General features: G+C 47.8%; 1 protein-coding gene across 5 annotated transcripts in view; it reads right to left on the bottom strand.

Moving 5' to 3' along the window:
• The window catches only part of RBM20 (RNA binding motif protein 20), a 189,428-nt gene that overhangs the window by 45,243 nt on the left and 131,599 nt on the right, over positions 1-12,586 (bottom strand). For 4 of the 5 annotated variants that reach the window (XM_054508379.2, XM_054508381.2, XM_054508382.2 and 1 more), the window contains exons 2-5: positions 5,522-6,608; positions 3,829-3,890; positions 1,644-1,738; positions 1,180-1,277 (exon numbers count right to left, since the gene is read on the bottom strand). In XM_054508379.2, the coding sequence (XP_054364354.1) occupies positions 1,180-1,277; positions 1,644-1,738; positions 3,829-3,890; positions 5,522-6,608 (1,342 nt within the window). The remainder of the gene's footprint in view (positions 1-1,179; positions 1,278-1,643; positions 1,739-3,828; positions 3,891-5,521; positions 6,609-12,586) is intronic. The other variant, XM_054508383.2, reaches the window with a different exon arrangement.

Raw genomic sequence — 12,586 nt, 5'->3', positions numbered from 1 at the left:
CCGTCCAGACACAAGGTCAAAGACAAATGACAGGTCTCCTCACTGAACCCAGCCATTCTGCTCTCCTGGGACTGACCCAAAGCTGCACTACCCCAGCGTGGCCCTCAGCATGGAGAGTGCAGAGTGGGAAACCACAAAATTCTCTTTCACCAAAACGTGCGTGGGCTGTCGGCCCAGAGCTCTGCCTTGGAGCGCTTCTCCCATTAAACATCACACACAGACAGACACAAACAAATGGAAATCTCCGCCCAGGCAGGCCTCCCCACTCACTCATCCCCCAGGGCCTAACACCTACACTTCTCAGCTTGCCCTCCCGAAGTTTGCATGACACCCCAAAGCAGCAGCGTGCAGGGGACGGCACGCGGGGCCCGCTCTCAGGAGCTCGTGCTCGTGGGTCGCAGGAGAGGAGAGAAAGAGCTGCCCCCCGCCGCCACAAACTGGAAGAAATACAGGCATGGCCACAAACACACGGACACGCACCCTCTAGCAGGGTCCGGCCACACACATTTTGTTTTACAGCCGGTCTGGTTCTGCGTCTCCCACCTCCTTCCACGTCTTCTCAGGAGAGGAGGTGCCCGACAGCTTCGGGAGGAAGAGGCCACACGCGGTGGGCAAACAGCAAAACCAAGAGGGAAAGGAAACTGTCACCATCAGTGGGAAAAGGAGGAATGAAGCTTTGGGGGACTGAAGAGCAGGTTGTAGAGAGAGGAACGAAAACACAACCAAAAAGGATTTCATAGAAGCCATTATTTCCCCAAAGGGCCAACAAATACCATGACTACATGGTCCTTACTTTCAAACACATTTTCTCTTTCTGGTTCAACCTTCAGAATTACCCAATCATAGGAAATAACCAACTTGAATAAAATACAAAAAGTCTTAAAAACACACACACATACAGAAGCTCAAACCTCCCCCCCACCCCAAAACAAATATCGAATGCTAGAAAGTCTAGGCATGCTTTTGATTTTAAGTATGTTAGTTTTTTTTATCTATGTGTTTCAATACTAGCTGAATTAAACAACTGACCTCTGCCCACGGGACGCGTTTTCCTGTACTACACAAAGTCACATTTGCGCCAGCTTCATCCCAGCCTCCTCTGTGTACCTCTATACCCAGGCGGAGCCGGTGATACAAATGCGTGGACAGTGACAATGGAGAAAATGCTTCTGTACTCACATTTGTCCCAGGGGAAGCCGAAGGAAATGCGGGATTTGACTGAGCAAATGACCTTGCTGGAATGGCCGCGTATGATGATCCAAGATTTGAGGCATAATCTAAATGATAAATTACACCAGCTGTGTGAAATCCTAGTCATTTACTTTACCTTCAAAAGTCATTATTAAGATGTAAGTTGGAAAAAAAAAATAAAATTTCCTCTTCATATATTGATAAGTGATTGGTGTGATTTTTACCCCTGGGCATATTGACAACAAAGATTTATGTCTCTAAGAGCCTAGACAGTAATGCCAATATACTTAGTGTCTTGGGATCTGTTTGCTTTACATATATACATATAGATGGTGGGGGGCGGGTAGGATAGGGCACATGGGCAGGGAAGTTTGTTATTAAAGACCTGACATCATAAGCCTTTGGAACGCTGGTTTCTGCTTCAAGCTGCCCACCCGAAGGGCCTTACTCACCTTCAGAGTTCCCAGCAGGGTTATAAACGGCTGTGCTATTTGGAGAGGAACACAGCGTTCCCTCTGCCGAACCGAGTACACACCGGATACCAGCACTGGAGAGGGGTGGAAAAGGGGAACCAGGATCTCAATAAGTTAAATGAAGAATTACCATATGACCCAGAAATTCCACTCCTAGCCATGGGCCCAAAATAGTTAAAAACCGATGTTCAAACAAAAACTTGAACATGAATGCTCATAGCGGCACTATTCACAATAGCCAAAAGGTAAAAACAACCCAAATAGAGATCAAAAGATGAACAGATAAACAACATGTGGTACTTACATACGATGGGATATTATTCAGGCATAAAAAGGTTATATATGCTACAACATGGGTGAACCCTGAAAATATTCTGCTGAGTGAAAAAAGTAATAAAAGGTCATATATATTAAATGACTCCATTCGTATGAAATGTCCAGAAGAGGCAAATCCACAGAGATAGAAAGCAGATTCGTGGTTGCCAAGGACTACAAGGGAGGGGAAAAGGGAATGACTACTTAATGGGTATGGGGTTTGGGGTAATGAGAATGTTCAGGAACTCCATAGTGATAATATTAGCACAACCTTGTGAATCTGCTAAATACCACTCAATTGTACACTTTAAAATGACTAAAATGGGGGCATCTGGGTGGCTCAGTCGGTTAAGCATCTGACTCTTGATTTCAGCTCAGGTCTTGATCTCAGGGTTGTGAGTTAAGCCCCACATTGGGCTCCACCCTTGCTGTGGAGCATACTAAAAAAATAATAAAATATATTTACTAAATATATATATTTATATATAATAATAATAATATATTACTAAAAAAATAATAAAGATATAAAATAAAATGGTTAAGATGGTGAATCTTAAGTGAATTTTAACACAGTAAAAAAAGAGGGAGCCAGAAAAAGGGGACCCTTATAAAATTATTTTTTTTAATTGTGATAAAATATACATAACACAAAATTTACTGTCTTAACCATTTCTAAGTGTACAATTCAGTGGCATTAAGCACATTTACCTTGTTGTATAGCCATCACCACCATCCATCTCCAGAACTCTTCATCTTGCAAAACTGAAGCTGCCCCCATTAAAAACGAACACCCCACTTCCTCTCCCTTGAGCCCCCAGCAACCACCATTTTGCTTTTTGTCTCTATGAACCTGACTCTTCTAGCTACCTCCTATTAGTGGAATCATCCAGTATTTGTCCTTCTGTGACTTGCTTACTTCACAGAGCACAATGTCCACAAGGTTTAGTCATGTTGTCACAGAGGTCAGAGGTCCCTTTTCTAAGGCTGACTAATATTCCAGTGTATTGATAGACTACATTTTGTTAATCTGTTCATCTGTCAGTGGACATTTGGGTTGCTTCCACCCACTGGCTATTGTGAATAAGAAAGGGAAGCCTTTTCGATGTACTTCTCTCAAAACACTCAAGTCCAGTCTGCTGTTCACATCTTGGGCCATGTGCCCTCTCCTCTGCCTGGAGGACCCCAGCCCCCTGCTTACTGCTCTGCCCTCAATCCGTCCCTTTCTCTTCTCAGCCCAGCAGCCACGGCCCCGCTCGGTGGAGCCAGAGAGCATCACTCCTCTGTTCAGCTCTCTGATACTCCACTCACTCTCAAAGCAAAAAGTCCTCACAAGAAGCCCAGGAGCTCAGGATCTGGGCCCCGGCACCTTCCCTGGCTCCTCACCCCAGCACTCCGCTCTCGTCACACCGATGTTGCCTGAGCATCCCAGGGCCACACCAGGGCCTTCAAACTTGCTGTTCTCTCCACCCTGGGAGTACCTGTCCCCCAGACAGCCATGAGCTCATTCCACTCCCTCCTGAGGTGTCCTCAGAGAGGCCCTTCCCCAACCACCCTATTTAAAATGCAAGGGCCAGCCCCCTGGAGGGCACATGCATGCGCCCACATGCTTCCTGCCCTGTCCTGACGCTGTTTTCTGCTTAGGTTCACCACCAGGGATGCTACCGAAGTCACTTGTTTATTTTATCATCGGCTCCTCTCACCCACGTTAAGTATAAGCTCCTTGAGGACAGGGACGTTGCCTGTTTTGTTCTCTGCCGCTTCCCCAGCACCCAAAACAGAACATGCCGTAGGTGCTCAATGAATATTTCCTGAGCATCTGCATGCGCCTGTTCTCCTGGCCAGCACTCACTTTTCAGAGAAGACCAGGCATTTCTGAGCATGTAGTTTCCCTTTCACATGCAGCTCCCAGTCCTAGACCAGAAGGAAAGGAAAGTGACCGAAGTAGAACTGAGTCCATGAGAAGGAAAGGGACGAGGGCAGGCTTCCCCGTCAGGCTGGGGCCCGGGGGGGTGGGGGGCGGCTCAGAGCCCAGAGATAGGACCAACCCTGCCAACACCTCTCCCTCCTGGGCCCCTCCCCACACCTGCTTTCCCGTCCATCCATCCATCCGTCCAGCCCCCACATCCTGCACCCATCTTGGACAGGAGCCCAGAATCCCAAGCCAGAGTCCCTCCTCCCCTCTCAGTGGACCCTTGGTCTCATGGCACCTCCCACCTCCCCCTCCCTTTCTCCCCCCCCCCCCAGAAACACCCCACCCATTTCTATGACTGGTTGGGGAAATCCTGGCAGGTGGACTCACAGTGAGCTGCCAAGCTTAAGAAAGGCTTATGAGGGACAAAATTGGCCATCGCCTCGCAGTGTCGGCCACCCCCGTCTCCGCCACTGATGGCAGGGATAAACTTGCACAGTGTGACCCAAGCAGAGGCAAAGGACACTGTGGCGTGACTCCCACCACACCGGGATCACCGTGCTCTGCAGACAGTGTGGGCAAAGAGAGGCTGCTTAAGAGTGCTTAAGCCGCACAGGTTCTGGGAGCACCAGACCCACGTTCGAGTCTCCACTCTGCCGCTCTCTAGCTGCGGGGCCCTGGACAAGTCCTTTCCTCTTTCTGGGCCTCGGTTTCCTCATCTGCAAAATGAGACTGATAATAGGATCTACCTCACAGCGTTACTGCTGGCATACGGAAAGGATTTATTATATGTTAGCTCTTTTAATATTATCACTTTGGAATATTTCACTGCATCATTAATACATTTGGGGGGGGCATTTATACTATAACAGACCTTTGCTTACATGGGCCCAAAGCATCTTATGACCACGGGGAAGGTGTGATGAGGCTCCGTCTCCATCTTGCAGATGGGAAACTGGGGCGCTCTACAGTGATGTGTCTCGGTCTCACCTGAGAAGTGCTCTCTGGCCCGCATCCAAAATTCGGCCAGCGTTTTCCTCCCCTTCCATACTCAGTACGATGTACTCTGGGCATACCAGAGAGGAAGAGCCCTCCTCAAGGAGGCAGGAGACCAGTTCCTGAGTCCCTTCTCTGTCACGCCGCTGGGGTCACCTGAACCCCCGCTCGGCTGCAGCTTTCTCTTCAATAAACATGGGTAAGGATCTCTTACTTGCCTTAAAGCAAGGGAGTGGCCCTGATACATTTCTGAGATGAATGTGCGTTCTAATAACTATAATTTTGATCGAGGGCGCCTGGGTGGCTCAGTTGGTTAAGCGACTGCCTTCGGCTCAGGTCATGATCCTGGAGTCCCGGGATCGAGTCCCGCATCGGGCTCCCTGCTCAGCGGGGAGTCTGCTTCTTCCTCTGACCCTCTTCCCTCTCATGCTCTCTCTCAAATAAATAAATAAAATCTTTAAAAAAAAAAAAAAAAAAAAAAAAAAAAAAAAATTTTGATCGAGGGTACCGATGGCAAAATCCTGCCACCGAGTCCCCAAATGGAACCGTTCCTAGCTCCCGAGGAGCAAGTGTTGGGCTGTGGTCGTGAGCCCCCCAGGCTCCAGCTGTGGCTCCCGGGCTGGCGTGGAGGACTCACCTTCAAATCAAACGCCTTCTTGTCGCAGATGCTACAGATGTGTGGCAGGTGCAGGGGGGCCACACCGTGAAAGTCATTCAGCTCGTGAGCCTGCAGGGGCCGCACGGACAGCAGAGCCTGCTCCTCCTTGGCCCGCCGCCGGGCACCGCTGAAACCCTGCTTGCTGTTGTTAAGCCGACCCCCAAAGGAAGGAGGGGTCCTGTCTGGGGTGGGCTCCTCGGGGTCATACAGCTCATAGGGCTGGCTGCGGGGTGGAGGCCACAGGTTAGGGCCTGCCGTAAGATCGGGCTTGCTTTGGCCAGAGAACCCGTGGGGGCTCTCCCACTGGCTATTTGGACCCTGCAGCAGCGGACCTACCTCGCCTTTCATGCCCCCGGCCTGCTCAGCCGCGAATCCACCTGCCACATGCGACCCTTGGGAGTCGGGTCCGTAGAAGTCCTTGGAAAAGGCAGGTTGGCCATCTTGCCCTGAGTGGCTGTAGGGCCCTTCATAGGTCACACTGCCCGTGGTAGAGGCCACGACTGGCAGGAAGCTGGGCTGGCCGTCTGTTTCAGAGCCGTACGCCTGGCTGGAGTTGGCCTTGCCATACTCGTAGAATCCTGCTGCAGTGGGAGCAGGTGCAGTCTTGCCAATGCCCAAGATGACTGCTGGCTGGGCAGGGGTCTGAGGCATGACCCCACTGAAAGGATGCATCACCACGGCGTTGGGGGGCTGGCTGGGAAGGCTCACGGAGGGTCCTGGGCCTCGTGTCTGGCCGGGGGGTGAGAAGGCAATTGCATTAGAGGGAAACCGGGCACTGGATATGGTTGCAGCATGTTGGGGCACCCCAGTTTGGCTGTGGGGGGCGCTGATCACAGACGGATGCCTCAGCTGGTTGAAGAGAGGCTGGGACATGGCCACTTTGGAGAGGACTTGGTTCAGGACTGAGGCGGCCGCGGTGTTGTTGGTGACAGCTGTCTGCGCCAACTTCAGCCGGTGGAGGGTGAGCTGGGCTTGCAGCTGAGCCAGCTGGAGGCTGGCAGGCGAAGGAAGCAGAGGGTTCGCGTTACTGACCGAGAACGGGTTCTTGTCCAGGAGCTTGGCGGCACTGCAGAAACACAAAATCTAGATGCACAGCTAGTTTTCACCCAGGGCGCCAGGGGCTCTTTCTTCGCTTATCCCTGGTCCCCTATCTCCTATAAAACCCACCCACGCAAACCCCACATACAAGTGAGTCTGCAAAAAGCCTGTACTCACACATACACCAATTTGTTTAAAAACTCTGACAGAAAAAATTATTTTACGACAGAATGGTCAATCTCACTGGTAATCAGAGACACAAGCTAAAACCAATAGAAAAAATTTTTTCTCTAGCAAAATAGCAAAAAAATATATATTTTTTTTACTAAGAGCATTCAGTACTGATAAGATAAAGTAGACTGGACACAATGTTAGTGATAGTCTAAACTTGTGCAACTTTGTTAAAAGATAGCCTGATAATCTGCATTCATTACAGCCATACTCTTTGACCTAATAATTCAGTTCTATAAATCTGTCCTAAGGAAATAATGCAGACAAAACTTGCCCAAAGGTGCTTAATAATACTACATCATTTAAGAGTCCAAAGTTGAAAATTACCAATTTCCGATAACAGGGGTTAGGAGACAGTTTAAACGAAGTAAATTATGATATATCTACATAATAAAATGTCAAGGAATCATTTACGATTGATGTAAATTTCTACTTTATTATGTAATCTTTAAAACATTCAAAAAAGTATACCCAACACCAAGGTTAAAATAGGAAACATTCCAACATACTAAAATCCCCTGGTCTCCGCTCTCCCCATCCATGCCGCACCCCATCATTGCCAATGGTAGATACTATCTCGAATTTGGTAAGGTCATTGTTTACAACAACAACAACAAATTAGTGACATGAGCAAATCCATATACTCTATATGTTAAGCAAAAAAAAAAAAAAAAAAAGCAGGCTTCACATTCACATCCAGAGTAAATTATGTGTATATTTGTGCCAAACACATTTTCATCCCAATCCTCATTTCACATCCAAAAGCAACAGTAATCAAGCTCCCTTCAATCCACTCTCAAACCCAACTAGCATAAGGAATAATCAAAAAAGTTACAAGTGAAGACTTTGAATCTGAAGTCGTAGGCAGTGGTAGGCACTCACAGAAGCTTACTGAGGCGGTGTTCTGTCCTACACGTGCCTTTCATGTGACCTCTGTTAGTTGGTTGTGGTGTTTCCTTGACCAAAAACCAGGATGCACGATCTGGAAAGGGGACAGACCTTCCCAGAAAGTCTGGATAGGTGGTTACCATTGTCAGGGCTCTTTGGTAAGACCGTATTTTCTGGGTCTTCAACTCTCCTTCTGGGTAGTGGGTGATCGAGGAAATGTGTTTGGGATGTTGATGAACTGGAATTCCCAGGTCATGTTAACGTTAATGGGAAGAAGAGGACTGAGCATTTGAAACTGGGGTTACCATGGACAACCCAGGCTCTATATTCAGCATGCCTATGGGAGTGTGGGGCAGAAATAGCAAGGCTGGGACCCTTCACACAAGGTCTCCACTGTCACAGGCTCTGGACAGAGTAAGTCTGATGAAACAAAGAAGAGAGAGGCTGGGGGTGGACCCAGTGAGGAAAAAAGGGGAGACAAGGAAAGTGTGGGCCATGTCACAGCTCTCCCACTTTGTGGAGATGTTTTGAGGAAAGAGGGCTTCTGCTTAGGCTGGCACTTTGCATTGGTCTGAGAGAACCGTGGGAGGCAGGGAGGAGGTGTGGAGGTGGTAGAGAGGAAGGTGAATAGGAGAGAGCCTAACATTTACTGTGCGTTATGCTCCTGTGTGACCAGTGCTCAGCCTATGTCATCCCCTTTGATGTCTCCATCAGTCCTATTGGGTGGAAAAGGTTCACCCCATCTTGCAAGGCAAGAATCTAAAGTGCAGAAAGATGAGGTGACCTTCTTACAAACACTCACCGTTGGTGAATACAGGCGTGGGATTCAAACCCCAGCCAGGTTTTGAAAAGAAGAGAAGGGGCATAGGTGGTTAGGTAAGCAGTGTCTCAGCCCTCCCTGAGAACACCTTCTCTTCATGGGCTGCAGCACTGCTTTGTTTGAAGTGAGTTCTCCGAACATCAGGCACACCAATATTCAAACATAAGTGTAAAACACACTTCAGAGCCAGATAAAAATGATTTTGGATTACTCTTTCCCATTCTGTGAGAAATCAAGAGTTTTCCATAAGTCACTGAAGAGACATTACCTTCACCCAGCCAGCAGCCCTGCTGTGCTCCCAGGACAGAAGAGTTTGGCTGTATTTTAAGATATTGGGGGGCTGGGGGAGTCATGGTTAAAGGTGGCTACAGAGCTTTCCTCCTCTGGAGTAGTTGTGCTGGTTATAGCCAAGCCTTGGTGCCCCAGTGTGTCCGGAGAACAAATCATGACAGCAGCAGAGCTAGGGAGGCACTAATTGTCTATGTAGGCGAGAATATGAAGGGAAAAGAGAATGGTCAAGAGTCTGATGAAAGATTTCTACTTGTGTAGTATTAAGTAGCTGAGCTTTAGAAGAGCAATTAAGCTTAACACAAAACCCTGCCCACACAGGGCCAACCCTTCCTACCAGGTTTGTCCACAACACAGCCTGTCCCCACTAACAAGGTGATAATGAGGTGCCAACTTAATTTCCATGACCAGGGTAACACAAGATTGGTTTTGTTTTTCCCAGATAAGTCAGCTGTATTTTCTAAAACTGTGTTCTGGACTGGAGGGAGCTCTTGCAGGAGATTCCCCTTCACCTCTGAAAGGACATGCGAGAAGAGCTGTCTTTCCAACTAGGAAAGCCAACCTCGCTGGGTATTTGTAGGTCAGCGACAAGAAACAAGTGCTCTTCCGAGTGGCGCGGGTTACAGAAGTTTACCCATTCCGACGCAGCATGAAATAAGAAGATTCACAGATTTTCTTCCCAACTTCTGCTTTGCCTCACAAATTCATATTGTCCCCAACCTTCACCAACTTTGAGTGGAAGTGATTTCATATGAGTCACCAGAGTTAGGGACCTCTTTTGAACCAAAGATCCTTAAAAAAGAAGAGACACATCATCCTATTAAAGAAAGAAAGAGAGAGAGAGAAAGGAAGGAAGGAAGGAAGGAAGGAAGGAAGGAAGGAAGGAAGGAAGGAAGGAAGGAAGGAAGGAAGGAAGAAAGAAAAAGCAAGCCCTAAAATCCTTAGCCTACAAGAGTTAATAACCTAAAAGTCAGGTACATATAGCAATCATATTTCTAAGCCCCAAACTGGGCCATATGATCTGAGATCTCTAGGGGCTAGAACTAATGTCACCTTCTTGTATTCCTGCCACCTCCGTTTGTCACTGTTACCTCACTTAACACATCCTGCTTTGTGTTAAAAATAATTGCTTATGTACCTTTCTCCCTCTACTAGACATAAGCTCCACAAGGGAAAGGGGCATGGCGTGGAGATTTTCGCATCATCCTGGCATGCTGCCTCGTACCTGGTAGTCACTCAGTAACTTCAGTGAATGGAATGAAGAAGGAACATAATGGATGTGGCTCATCAGAACCTGGTGGCTTTAAGATGGGGACCCCTCATTTGACAGTAGACATCTCTGTGGATAAAAACCCTCAAACAATTCAAAAAAGAGAATCTAAATATACCCAGAAAGCAAATGGATTTTGCTGTTGTATACAGCATAAACCCCAACCAGGTACAGAGTCACTTGCCTAGAAGAGTGCCTACCATTCCCCATTCCAAAGCAGGAGTTCCAACACATCCTTCTCCCTGCCCAAGTCTAGGTTTTGAAATTGAATGAATAATCCTTGTGGTAGGCTGAATAATCCTATCTTAATCCCCAGAAACTGTAAATGTAACCTTACATGGTAAAGGGGACTTTGCAGGTGTGATTAAATTAAGGATCGTGAGATGGAGAGATTATCCTGGATTATCTGGGTGGACCCGATATAATCATAAGAGTCCTTATAAAATGGAGGCAGGAGGATCAGAGTCAGAGAGAGAAGATACAAGGACAGAAGCAGAGGTCTGAGATGAAAGCAGAGGCAATGCTGGGGCTCTGAAAACGGAGGAAGGGGCCACGAGCCAAGGAAATGCAGGCACTCTCTAGAAACTGGAAAAGGCTAGGAAATGAATTTCCCCTTAAGCCTCAAGAAAGAACCAGCCCTGCTGACACCTTGACTTTGGCTCTGTGAGACTGATTTTGGATTCCCGACCTCCAGAACTGTAAAATAAGAAAGTTGTGTTGTTGTGAGCCACTCAATTTCCAGTAGTAGGTTACAGAAACAATAGGAAACTAATATAATCCAGCAAGAAAATTAGATGTAAGAGAAGCTTCCACTCAGAGACGCAGTGGTGGGTACAGGGGTATTGGCTGGATCTGGTTGGTATAGACTCATGCCCCCCAAGGGCCTAGGAAGCACAGACCTTCTGACTGGGTGTCCCAACACCCTCTGGGAACCTTGCCAGAAGCCAGCAAAACCCAGAGGTCTCTTCCTTTTCAAAGTCAGCTTTCTTTAACCCAGCTGGATCAGTGGCAACCTGGGAAAGCTTTGAATTGCAGACCTTTAGGGATCAAATCATCCTCCCAGCCCCACAACAAGGAGAGAAAGTGACCTGCCCAGAGCCACATAGCTGGGTGACAGCAAAAATCTTAGTGAGAGCCCAGATCATCCAACCAGCTTCTAGTGCCTGACAGAATAGCCTTGCCTCCAAAAGCCTAACTAAGCCCCAGAACTATCTATTTCATCACCAAATTATCATCTCCATCCATATTTATCTCTCCACTATGTTCAGAGAGATACTGACTACCTTTGATACGCAAGGCACTCGCCAAGCACCAGGGAGATGCAACGTGCAGTCCCCTTCTGGGATCCCCACAACTCCGGACGTGGTAGCGGGGATGCCCCCTTGTCTGGTGAGGGGGGAGGGGCAAAGTCCTCCACACCTGCTGCATTTCTTCTCCTGAAACTGTGCAGTGGCACAGTTTGCAGCCAAGGAGTGGAAGTGTGGACCGGGGAGGAGGGCGTGCCGCACAGGGAGTTCTGTAGCCTGGGCATCTGGCACCGAACAGGAACAGCTTATCACTCAGCACAGCCACTGTGACTCACCCGGGCCTCTGCAAGACTAACTGCCCCCCCAGAGCCGAGGTTGCCTTTCTGAGCCATTAACTGTTACAAGGAATTCTTGGTGCATAATTACATTAAAAACTTTGGTTTCCTGCTCACTTTGACAGCATTTTTTAATTAAAGCAGCATTTCTCTCAAGAGTTTTAAAGATAAAAGATAACTTAAAGGAGAACTAGTTGCCTTTAGAATGCCAGGATATTTAGGAGATCCAGATGAAAACTGTTTCTAATGGTTTAATTCCGTAGTGTTGAAAGGATGTGCAACATATTGTATTCACCAGAGAACGAAACAGCTGTCTTGGCTTGAAAATGCTCATTATTTATCCCAAAGCTCATTATTTGTCCCAAAGCGCTTTCATATTTTATTCTGAGTCCAAGCAGGCTGCACTGATGGATTAGTATTTGGGCACAAGGAGTGAGGCAGTGTCCTTCCTTGGTTTGAGTCAGGCCGGGTGCTGGAAATTCAGCAAGATTTTTGTGATGTAACCTATCAGGTTCTGAAAGGAAGGGAGAGCACCCAAGACACAGGCAGGAGCCTCTGCTCAGAATGAGACTCCATCAAAGGGGCCAGTGGGACATGCATGTGTTTGTTCATTTGGCCTACATGGACTGAGCATCTATAATGCGCCAGGCAAAGTTGCTAGGTGGTGGGAACACAGAGATGAGCAGAGAAATCTTGCTGAGGGCACAGGGGAGCCAGATCATCAGAGGGTGATGAGTATTCCGACACCAGTAAGCACAGAGACAGCAAGGCACAGGGGGAGGTCGTTCAAGCCTCAGACATTTTAGAGAAATGTAACCAACGAAAGAAAAGGCCATCTCAAGGGCTGTCCCTGAACTTTGAACAAAGACAAACACTCTGGACTGATTAAGGCACCTACAGATGCAAAGATGTATCAGCTGTTGGCAG

The sequence above is a fragment of the Mirounga angustirostris genome, unplaced genomic scaffold, assembly GCF_029215605.1.
Source record: "Mirounga angustirostris isolate CCGP_5_RB_7025 unplaced genomic scaffold, mMirAng1.0.hap1 SCAF_6, whole genome shotgun sequence".
Classification (NCBI taxonomy): Eukaryota; Metazoa; Chordata; class Mammalia; order Carnivora; family Phocidae; genus Mirounga; species Mirounga angustirostris.
Note: the sequence above shows the minus strand (reverse complement) of the source record. Positions and strands in the feature narration are given on the sequence as shown.